This window comes from Phaenicophaeus curvirostris, chromosome Z, assembly GCF_032191515.1.
Source record: "Phaenicophaeus curvirostris isolate KB17595 chromosome Z, BPBGC_Pcur_1.0, whole genome shotgun sequence".
NCBI lineage: Eukaryota > Metazoa > Chordata > Aves > Cuculiformes > Cuculidae > Phaenicophaeus > Phaenicophaeus curvirostris.
Window position 1 is genome coordinate 55,321,113 of NC_091431.1, and position 17,317 is coordinate 55,338,429.

The 17,317-nt window shown below is 36.1% G+C and overlaps 1 protein-coding gene across 1 annotated transcript in view; it reads right to left on the bottom strand.

Moving 5' to 3' along the window:
- Positions 1-17,317, bottom strand: part of NDUFAF2 (NADH:ubiquinone oxidoreductase complex assembly factor 2) — a 57,428-nt gene that overhangs the window by 11,790 nt on the left and 28,321 nt on the right. The window contains exons 2-3 of the mRNA XM_069880230.1: positions 8,839-8,928; positions 2,112-2,152 (exon numbers count right to left, since the gene is read on the bottom strand). Of these exons, the coding sequence (XP_069736331.1) occupies positions 2,112-2,152; positions 8,839-8,928 (131 nt within the window). The remainder of the gene's footprint in view (positions 1-2,111; positions 2,153-8,838; positions 8,929-17,317) is intronic.

Consider the following 17,317-nt stretch of genomic DNA (forward strand, 5'->3'; position numbering starts at 1 on the left):
TTCAACATGAAATATGTTCACAAATATTCCCTTGTTTCGTAGCTGTCAAACAGCAGTTTACCATATCAGCTGTCAAACAGGGAATATAAGACAGAATAGCAGCCCGTAGAATTTACGTAACTACAATACTAAAGCAAATCAGTCATACAAGTAGGGACCAAACACCAGTCTGTACGTACTTCACTAGTATAATTGTATTTATCATGATATGGTGGTATGGTTTGTGGTAAAACATTTCCAAATCAGAAGAAAAGTAGATCACATATCACTCTACCCTAATAGAGGAAAAAAAAGAAAATTAATCTGCAGTATCATATATTTAATATATGACTGAAATATTGTTTTCAAAATATTAGTAATAATTTTTAACATACATATATCTGGACTGTCTTTTCTTATACAGTAAGAAACAATTCAGAGATTACTTGAAAGAAAAGATAACTACTTTTCAAATTCCTGGTCCATCACTCTTGCTCGCATAAGATCAGTGACCTGCAGGTAAAGAACCTAACTGCTAAATTATTTTTCAGATCTATTACCTTGTGAACCTGAAAGTACAAGTAGTCCTGTAACTCTGAATGCATCATGACTCCCAATAATCTCATTCTCCATAAACTGCTTTTTTCTGGAAGGTAAAATATTTAGAAAACTACTGCTCCACAGTTCTCTCACATGTGGAGACTCCTTGTTCCCTATTTTGAAACCAAACCAACACCTCCAGTGCCAGAAGGAGCTTTATTGCACCAATCCCAAACTCAAGGCTACACGCATTCTGTAGCAGGTTTGTCTTAGCATAATTATCATGGCAGTCTGGCTTATGGAAATAACAAAAGGCATGCAACACCACTTCAAGTATCACATGAGTTGGTAATTCCAACAATAAAAGTCATATACATACAATTAGTTTGAGCCAGAACTACTTAAAGGGAGATTGGCTCAGACTGAGACAGAACAACTGCTGTAGTATCACTTCTGCACAAATAATTAGGATGAGAAGTGAAGGGGAAAAGATTTTTAAAACTCACACTTAGCACTTCCCTAAATAGTAATGCAAAGAAAAGTGTGTAAACTTGCCTTAAGCCGTAAGAAGTTTTGAGGATAGATTTAACTGAAACTTCTGCCATTCATGGGTGTATTATAGCCCTTATCTCCACAGCCTCAGTGGCAAGTGCGAAACAGAACTAGCTGAAAAGATGTGAGTTTTGTGGGAGCTCCTTTTAATGAGTTAAGGCTTGTTACTATCAGCTGACAAGCTTCCCTCAGTCATTTTAACACACAGGCAGACAGGACAACTTTTCACAAACCAGTATATTCCAGAATATCTTAGCGACCAAATCTTGGCCACAGCATGCCAACACAGCTTTCCTGAATTCAACACAGTTATTCCTACTTATGCCAGTGAAGCATCTGCCTCTGTGGGTGTCAGTTTCAATCTCCTGTAGTAAACCATTCCTCATCTACTCACTTATTCCTAGCTGGTGCTTGGCAATTTGTAATACAAATCCAAAGCAAGCAGTGTATTGTGTGAGTGTCTGTATGCACAGATCAACAGTCAAACCCATTCCACTCTTTACAAACTCATCATAATGAAAGATCGTGGGATAGTTCCCTGCTTCATTCCATTAGAAACCAATTATGGGAAAAGTCATGGCTGCAACTCCCCCACCTCATTAGTACTGTAAAGCACTAGTGCAATTTGTTTTCCAGCACTGATTTCCAGCTCGATTTGAAACCTGCATTTTCATGTCACATACCTTGCACAAGAACTTGCACTAATTCAGAGGATCCATTTTTAAAATTCAGAGCAGTAATTCCAGAATTCATTGAATTAAAAAAATTCTTGAATGGCCATGATCATCTTAAAGAATCCATGTAGACTTTCTTAAAGAATTCACAGATAAAAGTACCAACTAAGGAACACTAGACTTCATATTTCCATTTGTTTAAAGTGCTAGATATCTAATCTGTGTATAATTTCATCAATTAGGCAAGGAACATACTAAATTCTATCTCAAAAGTGACAAATTACTGGACAGATGAGTCCACTATATATTAATTATTGTAGTTTAATTACAACAACTGAAAATTTAAAAACAGTTCATCTCTCTCACCTCAATGGTGGGTGGATCTTTTCTCTTCTTCCTTATCCATGCTGCAAAAGAAATAAAATTCAAATGGATTATTTCCAAGATCATGAACAGCATTCAAACTCGAAATTATAAAGAATTTGTAATAGAAAGCAAATGTTTATAAAAAAGCTACAACAGAATTTTCCATAGCCTAGCAAGCCTTAATATCCTTTCTCAAAATATAAAGACCCAAGATGTTATTTCTTGTGGTAATACTCTCAGTCTTCACAGAAGGAAGATGGGGGAATCACAGCAGTGAGCAGAGCTTGGGTACAGTATACATACTGTCCTGGCTACCAATACAAGGCTTAAAAGCAGGGCTTATGGCCCAGGCTTCTTTTTGAGCTAAAGAGAGCTGAGCTCCACCCTGAGAAAATTACAAGATGACTGCTGAGAAGTACCAAAAGCCTTAGATCAATCTGGAGAAAAAGGATACTATTTAGACAGATTCTGTGACTGTGGACAAAGCAACATCTATCACTCCTTTAAAGGTACTACTACTGTAGCATTTTTTCATGGCTTTCCAACCCACACAGCAGAGAAGCATTGGGTTGTATACTTGCTAGACTTTTCTGTTCATATGTTTCCAATGAATAAGTAGCAATGGCCAGTAATGAACAAGTGGCCATTAATGAACAGAAGGACAAACATAAGGAAAACCAGCTCCAAGTGCTAAGATACGGCAAAATGTTCTTTTTTTATCTTTGTTTGGGTAATTAAGACTTTTATTATTGCGCCTGAAAATTAGAGCAAAAATGACACTTCCATTATCACCCAGTCAAATTCTTCGTGTGACTTGTAGCTGTCTATAAAGTTTCAGAAATGCTTTAAGGAGGAACTGTTCCAAATTTCAATTTTCTAATACCATCTGTGCTGTATTTTGAGGGGAACTAGGGACTGAGTCAGACAGCAAGTCCAAAACACAGCTGCACAGAGTCGTAATGTCACCTCACTACTGAAAACGCCATTACACATAAGAGTGAGGCACTTAACACCACTCTGCGTCAGTGACATTACGAAACTAGTTTCAGGAGGAATAGCTTCCAATTAATATATGAATGGAATTAGAGGAGGCAAAATGGCATTACATCACTTGGAATTTAGCCATGATGGCACAACCAACAGCCTTAACTCAAGGTTAAAGGTAAAACAGAATCATAGAATAGTTTGGGTTGGAAGGTACCTTAAAGATCATATAGTTCCAAGCCCCATGCGATGGGCAGGGAATGCCTGCAATGACATGAACGAAGGCATTACTTTTGGTTCTTGTCTATCAGAGGACATTCTGTGAAGATATGTCCTTTCAAATACCATTCTCTAACACCTTTTCTTAAAAGCAGTCCCTTGCCAGCTCTTCTCAGAGGTTTTAAGAAAGATTAGACCCAAATCTGCCTTATGGAGAAGCAATTGAGCACTGAACAGTCAACATCACCCTTTCTGCAAAAGTTTTACATCAGTGGAAGGAAGAACAGCCCTTTAAGATTATCCAAAATACAACTAAGTGACTTTCTATTAGACTTACAGAACTGGATAACATTCTGCATGTACTTGCAGCACTTTCAAACATTTAGATTTTCAGAGGACTTTCAAAAGCAAAATCTGGCAAGATCAGAGACTTGGACTGGCACTTCTCAGCCGACAGCCTTTCGGACACTCTTTGTAAAGGGACCAATGATGCTGTTAGAGAAAATCATAGCACATAAACCTTTCCTCCTGACAGAAGAATCTTTGCCTGTACTTAGCAACAGTTCCAGCATCAGCCAGAAAAGCAAGAAACTCTTAGAGATATCGGGTATAGTGAAGTATGTTTATTAGCCGCTAATCAATAAAAGATACAGGCGGAGATAAGAGGAAAAGTAGTAGTTCAAAGTGTTCAGTGAAAAACTAAGTTTTCAACCTTCAAAATTTAAGGGACTACTTTCAACAAAGTATCCTTTTCTGCTTTGTCCTCCTTCACCTCTGTCAGATGGAAGTACAGTAGCATTGGTTTCAATTCTACAGCTCTCAAAACCTAAAATTACTTCAATTTTTTAGATTTACAGTATTTTCTTAAAACACCAGCTGCATCTTAACTTCTACTGATTACGACTCATGATTCTTAAATAAAAACTTTCAAAACCTGAAATACTAAAAACATTAAGCTGCAGTTAGAAACTTACTGCTGAAATATAACCATTGGAATAGATTTTCTTTCAATAGTAGACAGGACTATTAGACAGTTATTTGATTAACAATTTTAACAACTTTAATAAGCTGCATTAGAAAATCATTATTTAATGAAGACTCCTTCACTGTTATGTAGCCGAGGGATAAATACAGTAACCAAATTTACCAAAATCTCTTTACAGCCATAAGATGAAGCTAGTTAGTTTTAATATTTAATGACTTCTCTGTGCAAATCCATTTCTGAAATACTGTACGTAAAGCACAGCTCAAGAGACTGAAAACAAAGAAAACATCATCTGAATTGAGTATATTTTAGTATATTGTACTTTAGCTTGTAATAGTTTTATCAGATATTCATAAGCAATACATTTTACTCATCATTCACCTGATCACCCCTGAGTCTTCATGGAGAAGAATGAGAGGACTATTAACTTAATCCCCACCAGTTTTCAGGTGGATCTCTTTCAGATGGAAAATGTAAAATGCTTTTTAATTTTTTTCTAAAGTATCAACAGTACTTTGAGCAACCAACTTTTTCAAAAAAACACCAACACTTCATAACTCAGGAATCAAGAGAAATTCATGGTAATACTTAAAGGAAGAATGAATGCATACAAAAAATATAACCAGAGATTCATACTGAGTTAGCACTACTTTTAACAAAATACAAGTAAACAATATCTTGCAATTATGACATTTTGCGTTTTTTTTTAAAAAATACAGTCAGTGTACATAGTTTAACAGTGAAAAGGCTTCCCACCCTTCTTTGAGCTCTCCATTACACTTTTAATCAATGCAGGTTTAAATTACTGAACAGATTTATAACACAGTTAAATATTTGTTGACAGAAACAAGGCAGGTAAGTGCTTTATCACATATTATTTGAACACCATATGCGCACACACACACACACACTCTTAATTAAGAGGTGTCCAGTGACAGTTGTAGCTGGAAAAGATTTCCAGAAAAACACTCACATACCTTACACTGGCAAAACAAAATGCCCATTCTGTTGTCAGCAAACACGTTTTAAACATGGTAAAGCAGAGAAGGTAACATTTATGTATGAAGTGCAACCAATACATGCTTCCTTGCCCCCGAAAGCTTTGGCAAAATGAACCATTGTCCCATTTCAAGCTAATTATGCTGCTGCTTCTCATTTTATCTGGATGACACTTCCTGCTTTCTGTACTCATTGTAATGCTACTTTTGTCTAAAAGGAATTTTGCAAGACAGCTGGACATTTCCCACCTTGAGACCCTTGCATTCTTTCATCAGGACTAATTTGCATTCTCATTAGTATGCATGAGATTTTCATTGAACTTTAAGACTCCTACTGGCACATAAGACACTGTAATGAGCATAAAAGTGAGTATGCAAATTAAGACTCCCATTAATCACTAAATGTTACTAGGAGAGAAAAAAAAAAAGACTAGGAATAGACAGGCAATAAAATTCTGCACAAAGCATGGTGCCTCATGAATCTCTATAGGTATGTAAAATTACTGATACCCTCTCAAGAGAACTACTGACATGTCCTGAGGAGGTACATTCTACAGCAGGTGAACATTCAGAACTAATATTACAGAAAGGTTATCTGTTTTCTTCTGCATCCATATTGCCTAGAGAAAAGTACGTACTCCCAGCATGGGGTAAAATACAAGAGGCTCCACCTAAACAGTAATAACTGTATTGTGTATGTATGGATTAAGTTCTAAATTAAAAATTACAGTACGAATGGAAACATACCTTTGGATTTTAAAAATAAAAATGGATTTAATTTTCTGTGTACAAATAGCTAGCACAAAAACTAAGGAGAACACAAGGGACTATGATTATCATATTTTAATATTGAGCATGTTTAAATTTTACAAAAACCTTAACGGACACTCAGAACTTTTGTAAAAATCACATGTCTGAGAACCTGGGAAATTTAATCCCGTGCAGCACTTAACACTAACACCTTCATGAGCAAAACTCTACTGAAGCCCTTCAGGTGTAAGCCCTCGGCCCTGTATTCAGTAAACTCTCAAGACTGATGCACAAACACATCTCTGGAGTCTGAAAAACAGCTTGCACAGACTGAGTCCGTAATCTGGATGATTGGTTTATCTACTTGCTTTATAGCTTTCTACTTGGTCTTGGCTACCTTAATACATGTTTATAACTCAACAAACACAGTGCTGAAATCAGCCCCTTAGTTTACAAGCTCTCCAGGTTGAATGTCTTAGATATACAGTGAGATTTAACTCAGATCCTCTTCACATTTCACTACAGCCTGTTCCCACCCCTTAAGTAATCCCTTGTCACTGGTTTAGTTCAAGTTCTCCTCAGACAAGTCATGCCCTTAAGTATTTCCAGGATCAGTAGCTTTATTCAATTCCATCACAAGAGGTTTCATTTCTAGCCACAGCGTGATTTAGGGAAACAAGCAGAAGGAAAGGGTGCTAGGATGACTGCTTTTATATCAGGTGACCACCAAGAATTATCCACAAGTGAAAAAAAAAAAAAAAGTGTCCTGGTAGAATAAAGACAACAGCTCTCTGCAGACCCCAAGAAAAAGGAGATGAACTAAGGCAGCAGAAACTTTAGTCCTGCCCTTAAAGAGAAAAGCCTGAAAAGGGAAGGTAAGGAGACTGCTATTGCTGAACCAGCCAAAACCGAAACAGAATGCATACAAAGGATTTGGACAGAAGGTCCCTGGAGATGTAAGCATATGCCCAGCAAATAGGATTTAGAACACTAAAAATGAAAAAATTTCCAAGGGCAAAGAGAAAAGATAAGTAAGAAATATTATACAGCCTTCTAACCTTATATTCATCTTTTACTGTTCAGAGAAAACAGCAAATATTTTAGAAATCCTTCTGCAAAGTCTCAGACTATTTGCTGGAATGCTGTATCCACAACAACACCAGGTATAAAGTGAAAACACACAGAAAGAATGTGTTGGGAAATCTTCTTAAGTCTGGACAGAAGATGCAGAGTGAAAGTTCATCACAGGTCTTTGGGCCTGGGAAACATCTAGACCTATCTATCTTGAAGCAGAAAAAATAGGGACAGAAGTGCAATGAGCCTTTCAGCAATCTGTGCCTAGAAACCTTGTGTTAAACTGTTCCCACGCAGGTAACTGCCTTCTATACTATTATTTGAACTCCCTACTCCTTCCATTCTTTCTCATTTCTTACTCACAGAGAACTTTTCATTTACATGATACAGGAAACAAGTAGTGATAAACTGAACTTCAGAGCATCCCACATCCCTAATTCACATCCCAAAACAGAGCACGGTAGCTCTTCGAACAGCCTCTATACACACAGCAGAAGTAAGTTTTAGCTTCTTTTAAATTAGATTATACTTGTACAAAACTGTTTGTAATGTTTAAATTGGTATTGGACAAAAGCATACTGGTTACTCTTTTATGCAGAATTCTCATACTTTATCTGTCAGAAACAAGCACTACACACTCCATCCTGGTTACAGGAATGCACAGAAGGGAAAAAAAAAGATACACGTATGTGTTCTTTGTTTCTAGAGAAACTCGGTACTTAAGAGGAAAAGACGGCTGTCTGCATACTGTAAATATTCCTTTTCCCTGTGAATTATTCCTATCTGGTGCTGACAAAATCACAAAGCCAACACAAAAAAAAAGTTACAAAGATGAGTAAGTTAAGTATTAAAATTTGTAAATGCAGCTCATAAAGACAGGACTGGTGAATGGTCCTTTCTTCTTCAAAATAAGCCCAAATAAGGTGCCTTGACTTAAGAATCATAGAATCATAGAAACATGAGGTTGGAAAAGACCTCTTGGATCATCGAGTCGGACTATTCCTATCTGCCACTAAACTATGTTCCTGAACACCTTGTCTACCCATCATTTGATGGTAGGTCCCTTACAACCCAAATTATTCCACTTGGCTCAAGATCCTACAGCCTCAAGGACCAACATATACTCCCCTCTCCCATTCCCCTCTTTTTCCAATAGCTGCTCAGCTAATCCTAAGGACCTTCTCATATTTTTATGTCTCAAATTTTCAGCCAAAATTTTCATCAGTAGCAGAGGGAAAAAGTGGTTAATGACTATCAGGTTCTCCAACTCCCTAAAAGACTGTGCAAGGAAAAGTATAGGAAACCAAATACCACCATGAGAAAAACCCAATATGCCACCAATAGTTCAGATGACATACAAATCAACACGGCTACAATTAGGAAGGGTACAATTAGGAAGTTTAACACATTTAGGTTTGGTTATTTTATCAGATCCACCCTTGGCACAAGTATTTTCACATTTAACAGGAGAAAGTCACGATCATATACGTTATAGTCACATTTTTACTAAATACTGATTTCCTAGACATAATTTATCCTATTTGTAAAGGGGTTACTTTAAGAATTCACAACTATGCAGTTAAACAAAAGCCTGCATTACTCAGAATGAAAGATAACAGACAGCCTATTCACATAGCCGGGCTTTCCACTAAAAATATTGAATCTACATTCAGTGGCAAAATTATCTTGAAATAAAATCAAAGTATTTGGGATTTACCTTCCCATTCTGTTGGAAAGTCACCCATTTGATACTGATATGGTTGACGATTCATTGCTTCCACAAATCTTCTTTCTGGTATAATCTGCCCTATAGAAAAAAAAATAAAGAAAAAGGCAGTTAAACATACTGCTTTATGGCATTTAAATTGCCAATTATATTATTGTTTTGAAAGAATTGTACTTATACACACAAGTGCAATGATGTCTACAGGATAAAACCAAAGGATTAAAATAATGAGAAAATTATTACCATCTAGACGTCAATTTGAAATACTATGTGTTTCAGTAACTTAAACAAAAGCTTGCATGTTCTACAGCTGGCTTGCATTGTTAATGACAAATATATTTCAACCTAAGTTAACCACCTTAGAATATTGCTCCCTTTGAGAATGCTTCTCTGAAGAACTGTCTATCAGTTTTCTTCAGCTGGATATCTTCCACATCATGTCTGGTGAGTAATCAGAAACTTGATGTTGTTCTTGAGACAAAAGCCAGCACAGAAGTTCCCTGGTTAGTGATCAGCCCACATCACCCCCAATCACTGGCAGCTGCTCTGTGCATGTGAGCCTTTACACATATGCTTGAAAACTAAGAATTTTCCATGTTAAAACCCAAAAACCAGTAGGTAGCTCTCTGATAGACAGCATTCAGTATATTGTAAGGGGACCCTTACAATATCAATCCTGCCCACAGATTCTACTACTGCCAAAGAGGAAGAGTTAAGGTTCAATGGGTGACCTAGTACACAGCAGACTGACTGTCAGATATCATGCTACTCTACAGAGGAACAGATAGCATATATTTCAGATTAAAAAAAATTCTCAACTCCAGCTTTCAATTATGAAAGAATATTTTAATTTGCTTTTTGAATTAGCAGATACTGGAAAGATGTGCAAGACTCCCCATCCCTCAGGTGAAAAAAACCCCAAAAACTAACAAGAGACTTTCTCTCTATCTGGCACGCTGATACAGAGAAATCTGACATTTTTAGGAAACACCAAGAAATATCTGCATAAAATATTTTTTTTTCATAATGATGGGATTAATGCATTTTATTACTTCAATACGCTTTCAACAAGTATTTCAAAAGAAGTTATTTTAGAAGTGATAGCAGTCAGGAGTTACATTTCATCCATCTCTGGATAACAGCTAAACTGCAAACTATTGTTCATTACTAAGTACTTACTGCAGTAAAGTAAGAATTAGTACAGAAACTGTAACTACTTTTCTAAGTATCTTCTTTAGCTTTATAAGCCATTCAGCATTTTTACTGTTTCAGATACATGTCATCAGGCAAAGACAACAGTGTAGCACACTTGAATCTCCAACATTAGATATATTTAATCAGTGTTGAAAGTTATATGATTTATACATATTTGTTCTATAAGTACACAAATCCTATATACTGAAGATACTATATTTCATACACTTACTTTAAAATAATTTCCTTTCAACAATACTATGGATATATTAATTTCTCAAACTCCTTACCTATACAGCAAACCAAAAATACATAATTGCTTTCTTCCCATAGAGATTTCCAGAAAAGCTGAAGACGTGTCTATAATAATTAGGTATTTTCCTATATAAGTCGCTGAATTAACACTGTTCATCACTGTCAGAAAGTCACTAAATTTTACTGTTATCACAGCACCATTTAAAAAACTGCCCACGATTTGCACAGATAGTATAGTCTGAGTAAAATGACATAAGCACAAGTAATGAAGAAGTGTATTTTTTTACCTGCCACCACAACTTTCGATTGACGTGATATGTTATCTCAAATAAAACATTTTGAACTAGCCTGCTTTTAACAAATTACGCCACTTTTTATTCTGCTGCAAGGTTCCATAAGACATGAAAAAAATTTGTTCTCCAGATCCCACAGTCAAATCACACTGTACAGCCAAACTCAAAAACCTTTCCCAAACACACTACTTTGAAGAATCATCACACAGTACTGTTGGTGACTTTCAAGCCTCTCTGCTCTCAACACAGCACTAACTAACTGCAACTGTCTGATTTGCCCTGTCCCCTAGCTTTCTTTTGGCAGACTAGCACCAGCAAAAAATTCACATAGACTTTTTAGTGAAGATCACAGAGGCCTCTTTAGATGTCATTAAAATCTCTTATAGTTTAGAGAAGCTGTGTTCTTCCATACTAAACACATTGACTATTTTACAGTCAATATATAGATCAATTAATTTCCATGTTTTCAAATAAATACTGTGGCCTTTACTATTGCAATTGAAGAAACTTCATTTGCGAGTATACACGTATGAAGCAATTACCAATAGGAATGTAAGCAGCACTATATGCTAACTTTAACCCCATTTTAATGTGACCACTAGATCTTAGAAACGTAGAAGAATCATTAATACTTCAGGCTAGGATTATACAGAACACAGCATAAACAAAGAATAACAGCCAATAACTCACAAAACAAAAAGCACATTACTTCAGAAAGAACTTAACAGATGTACAGAATGCTCACATAATTTACACAAAACATGGAAGTAGCCAAGATTTGCAACTTCACAGGAGTTACAAGCAGGCAAAATGGCCAAGAAGTCTGAGTAATGGACAGATCTTTCAACAAGTGATACAGTAATTACACATTTTAGCTTTAACATACTTTTTTACTGTACATATTTTCTCTGAGCCCTTCAGTCCCAGTCTATCTGAAAGTCGATGAGTGATGACTGAAGGGAATTTGTGTAACAGCCTGAAAACAACTGTTTAACAGAAATTAGGCAGCCTGCTGGCATAAGAAAGAGGTAGCCAAAACCAGCAAAGGAAATACTAAGTGAAATGCAAAGGGGTAGCAAAGGACTTCATGGATTTTTTTTCTAAATTTCTGCAGCCTTATCTACAGACTCTGAACCCTAGAGAATATACACTTGGTAAATATGCACAGATGTTATCAAATGATTATTTTAATTTTTCCATTTCTACTAACAAAGGAAAAGCCGCACTTCTATGGACAAAGCATCTTAGTATTTTCCATTGCAGTCACTAAATCTGATGTATCCACATTTGCATTAAGGAAAAAAAAACTATTGAGAACCTTCCAGATCAAAATAAAGTTAAATAACATTTTAATATAATACTTTTATCTCAAAGAAATCTGATACTCTTTTTTCAAAATTTAGAAATTTAGATTCTATGAGGTTAGTTTTTGCTAAGTGAAAAATTAATTATTTTCATTAGTTCTTTATATTTACTCATACAAAAAACATAGTAGACTTTAAAAGTTTAGCATTTGCACTCAACAGCTACCTTTTATGCATCTAGTTATATTCTCTCCAACAATTAATCTACTTGAAGAAATCTAAAACTCTTCAAGCTTTATAAAACCATATTAGAAACTCATTTAGATTTTTTAAGAGCAGCAAGTAAGGCCATAGGCTTCTTTGTTCCATGGTTCTGATTTCCATTAACCTCAAGAGAACCAGGATCAGTGACAACCAGTTCCAATACAATGCAGATTTGTTTAATTGTTAGAGGAGTATGCACCTTTATAATATGTAGTCTTGCACTGCAATCACCTAAACTAAGGATTTGCTGTTGAAGCTTCAGCCATCCATCTTGTTCTGCCTGCAATCAGAAAGCAAGCTATGAAGATGTCATTTCTCACTGAGAATTGAGCCATGTTTTCAGGATATCTCTTAAGTTTTTGAGGCAACACAATGTATTATGTCAAACACATTTTTGTACCTAATCTATCATGGACTAGTGGTTGCCTTTTTTTTTTTCTTTTCTCCTCCCCTTCTCCTTGGCCTCATTAACAGGTATTGCATGTTTCCTTTTTTTATGACCGGTTCATCGCTTTTCAACCCTGGAGTCAAAGTTCCAGTAACAACTACCAGTTTGTCAGGGAGTGTTTGCATGTATAGAAACTCTGAAACCATCCTCTTAACCCTCAGCTGCTTGATAGTAAGGTGTGAATAAACATTTTGAGAATATTCCTGGACAAGTCATACAATATCTGGTCTAGAACATGCCCCTGGACAAGTTGTTCTTGTACTAGGACAGATAGTTATTATGTATAGCTCTTAACCCCTTTTTAAAGGAAGGCATACTCAAAATGTAATCACTGTAATAATCACCTTTTTTTGGTCTTTGTGACAGTAAAATATTTCTTAATACATGAGTCCTAGTGAATCAGTGTATGCATACTGATTGCTGATCTTTCTGTGAAATAGCATGGAATAGCTGTACCGTGTATTTAATAGTTATTCAGACTTCAGGTTCTGTCTTCCTGCTCTGCTACTAGTAGGTTTAAACTACATATTTTAAATTTTTTTGCATAGGATTGGCTTTCTACTCCTTGTGTGGCAATAGAGTGTTGCATTCTGTTTTTATATTGTGGGTATACTTAAGTTTGCATGTATTTATCTGCTCACCCAATTATAACATTTACAATGCAGTGAATTTGGGCCTTGTTCTACTTGCTGTCTGGCTAGAGCTAGAGGCTTGGGGATTTTTATAGGGAATGGTGTGCAGAGGGGTCTTCTATTATATTTTACACCTGTTTGACTGTACGGAAGATTCTGTAGAACATTTGCATCCAGAGAACTCTGTGGTTCCCTTTTCTTCTATTACATTTAAGGCTAGATTTAATCTTGCTGCCTGGAATGAACTTGTCTGGAAACACTAAACCCACAACTTCCTGAGGGATCAGAGTCCATGGCTTTTATATACGTTCATGCAAACCTTATTTAGCCTGCTGTATCTGCAACAGTGGTGGCTGACTCCAGCGAAAACACCTTTTATTGTAGCTTGTCTGAGAAGCAGTCTCATTCAGCAGACAGATGTTTAAAAACGTTCTGCTAAATGCCCATTGTCACTCTAGTCCCTAAGCTCTGTTCACCTCCCAGCAGGACACCTCACAACAATTTCCTCTCCCTGCTCACTGAAAAGCCTTGTGCCTTCCACCTCAAAGCCACACAAAGTCTAACACATTATGCCTTTACAAAGAACTGTTGTTTTATGAATGAATCTACAATAAGCTTACTAGAAATATGCAATATTACATTCTTTCTGCAACAAAAGTGTAAATGATACTAGTACAAATGCCACTTCCTCAGAGAGCTGATGGATACTCATTCTCTGGCATGTGGAAGCTTTCTCCCAACTGTTCTTTTGGTTTGTTTTGGTCTATCATTCAAGAAACTGTTTTCTACCAATTACTGTCAAAATGTGAATAAATCTAAAAGGAATAAAGTACTGAATATTTTCTGTACATGTATGAAAAATGGCATAAAATGGGAACCTAGAATGTATAAAGTAAATTTAGTAAGCAGAGAGAAAGTGCACAATAACTTGAACTCTATAAATAAAACCATAAGGCAGGAACATAAACAAAAACGCAGTCATGCAGGGAAGGGAAATGGGTAAGTAACAGCAAGGGTATGAATTGTAAATAAAATGAAAAGAAAGTTACAGCTGCAGTGAACCCCAATTAAGCAATATGACCCAACACAGCAGTGTTACAGTCTGGTTTGGATGATTAATTATATTTCAATAATAAATCATTTGCAAACACTCATTTACTATCTCTATTTTGTTCAGAATAAATGGAATCATTACAGCTAGCCGCATCCATGCTCTCAAGGAGCTAGTGCTATTTCTGGTTTTTAGTAAGTTGTAATAAATTTTATAAAAGGATTACAGGTGTGAGATTTGCTAAGAAAATTCAGCCTTATACAAGGCCTGAACACAATTACAGTTAATACTGTGTATAGCACTTGAAGTTATAAAAAATAGGATTAAAGAATAGCAGTACTGTGGACTATAAGGGAGGACGCTCATGCATTTCAATCACGGTCAACAAAATAGTGGACTTCTGAAGAAAAGGAAGGTTAGCTGAAGTAACTTGTCCTTTGAGATATATTATCCATTTCAGGTATATGCCTAGCCTACAGATATTTCTTTTAAACAGCATTAAAAACTATTCCTTAACCTACAGGTTATATGCTACCTATTTTATCATGTTAATCATAAACTATCCTTTGAAACCACACATGCACTATTCATATACACTAAAACAGAGCATTTGAGAGTATAAGAGAAGGTGTGTATACATATAAACCCCCACCTAGCCCTTCACTAACAGAAGATCCAGAAATACAGGATCAGATAAAAAAGTGGGATGCATTTACATCAAGGTAACACAACAAAAAACTCCTACTGTAATTAAGTTGCCTGTTCTCATCTATAAAGCAATTACACAAAACCTCTTGCAAAGTTCACATCCAAGCAAGATGGGAACCAAGTTCCTAACATCTCAAACATAAAGTTCCTACGTGTGGCTCTGAAGTTGGAGTGGATGGAAATTCAAGCAGATCCTGACTGAGCTCCTGATGCCCTGTGCAATGCCACGCTGGATGGCACAGAGGCACACTGGATGTACAGGCTTTGTTCAAAAAGACATGTCAGTTCCCCTATAAGTTGACATACATAGGTTAAAATATGGCTTTGGGAAGAACAGAAGAAATCCTGACAGACATTTTCAGCTGGGGCCATGAACACCTAAATGCCACACTGAAAAGAAGGCTGATAAAGCGAAGAACAGGTTAGCATGGATTCATAGGGACAGCCCACTAGGTAAGACAAGGCCTAGCGGGGATCCTAGGAAAGAGCAAAATCTCTTCCTAAGGAGAAGAGGAAGCAATTATAATACAACAGGAGAAGTGACTACAGCACAAACCTGAACATGCATATGGTTTGCAGGGATATCCACTAAGTGTAGCATACTAGAGCCAAGAGAAACACTGTATGGCTTCAAGGAAATAAAACACCTAACGAAGACATAAATAAACATAGATAATGGTAGACAGAGTGCCAGGGTTGCCAAGAGATAACACCTGCCATTCCATCATACAGCTGGGTTCACCATTCACAGCTGGGTTTTGTACTTTTATAAATAACCACATGGCAAAGATATGTCTTGTGAGCTGAGGCAGTCAGGATTGACAGACCCAGGTAAAGTGGCAGCAGGGACTCCTTTCCTCAGCTCTCAGATAAAGCAACTTGGAGGGCTGTAAAGGCATAGATACTGACACGACAAATGATATTGTTCTGCAGCATCCACTCTCGATTAAAATATCTTGAATTAAAAAAGGTTATTTCAGCTCTAAAAAACAGAGGAAATGCCCCATCTTTTGTGATTTATATCAATTATTACAACAGCATTTGACACTCAGGACCCTTAAGAAAAAGCTGGGTAAATAGTTAATAGGCAAAAAAACCCTCTCCGTAATTTTACTCTTGTATCATAATTTCTTTAAAATGTGTGAGGTTTGAAAGCAGGATGTTGCAAATGAGATACACTTGTGTACACTAGTTTAGAAACAACATTCTAAACCTTTTCTGACTCCCCGTTTTGACACCTGACATACAAGTAAAAAAGATTTATCACTGTATTTTGCTTTACTTTCAAGTTTGTTTATATTTACAATAAATTTCAGGTATGCCTTTTCACATATCCTTATTACATATGTATTACATATCATATTTAATATTTATTAATATTTTAAAACGTACTGAAGTAAAAAATAGGAAGTAGACTGCAAGCATAATTATTAATATATTTTCCAAAAGAACTAAAAGAATAATATGTACTAATGCTTACAGGATCTTAATGTTGTTACTTAGGTCAGTACACAGTTCTATAGCTTTTAATATTTTAAGTTTGCAAAATTTACTTTTACATAGAATAAAACCCAATATCTTCACTTAAGAGTTGAAAGAAAAAATAAGCGTTTGAAAGGCAACTGGTACTTCTTTAGAACTGAACTTAACAGAAAAGGGACAGTGAAAGAGAAGAAACAACACTATATTTAGAGTTTCATAGTTTCTAATAATCATAAGTGTTTGATACATGGAGCGTATGACCACCGAAAGAGCAAGCTGTGATATGAATGAACTCTATGATCAAATAATTTCATTTCCAGGTACATCAGTGTCTTGCAGGTTCCTAAAATGTATTTTAAGTTTTAGAAGTAAAAAGACAGTTACTTTACTGCACTTCACCAAATTAATCTTAAAAGTGAAAACTCTCAGAAATAATAACATTCATAGAGATTCTCATTATCGCAATTATTCAATTAATCTCCTTAGAATTCTAACTCATTTCTTTCTGGCTTGAGCAGCTAAGATATGGGAGCCCTGTATTTTTATATTAAGATGTCACACAAACACTTTCATTCTGAAATGTCTCCATATACTAAAACCTTACTGATACTGAGACTACACACAATTGGCATTGAACCAGACTACAACACAATTCTGCACTGCTCAGTTATGGAGAACTCCCTTAAGAGTTTCTGGATTACTGAAGCTTCTACTGACCTCAAGATTTATTTTTGTTGACCCTCCTTAGCTTGCAAAACATGATGGAACTACAGCGTAGAATGGCACAGATGTTGACTATTAACTGTGAGGAAAAGGCCTCCAAATACGACTTGGTGGGG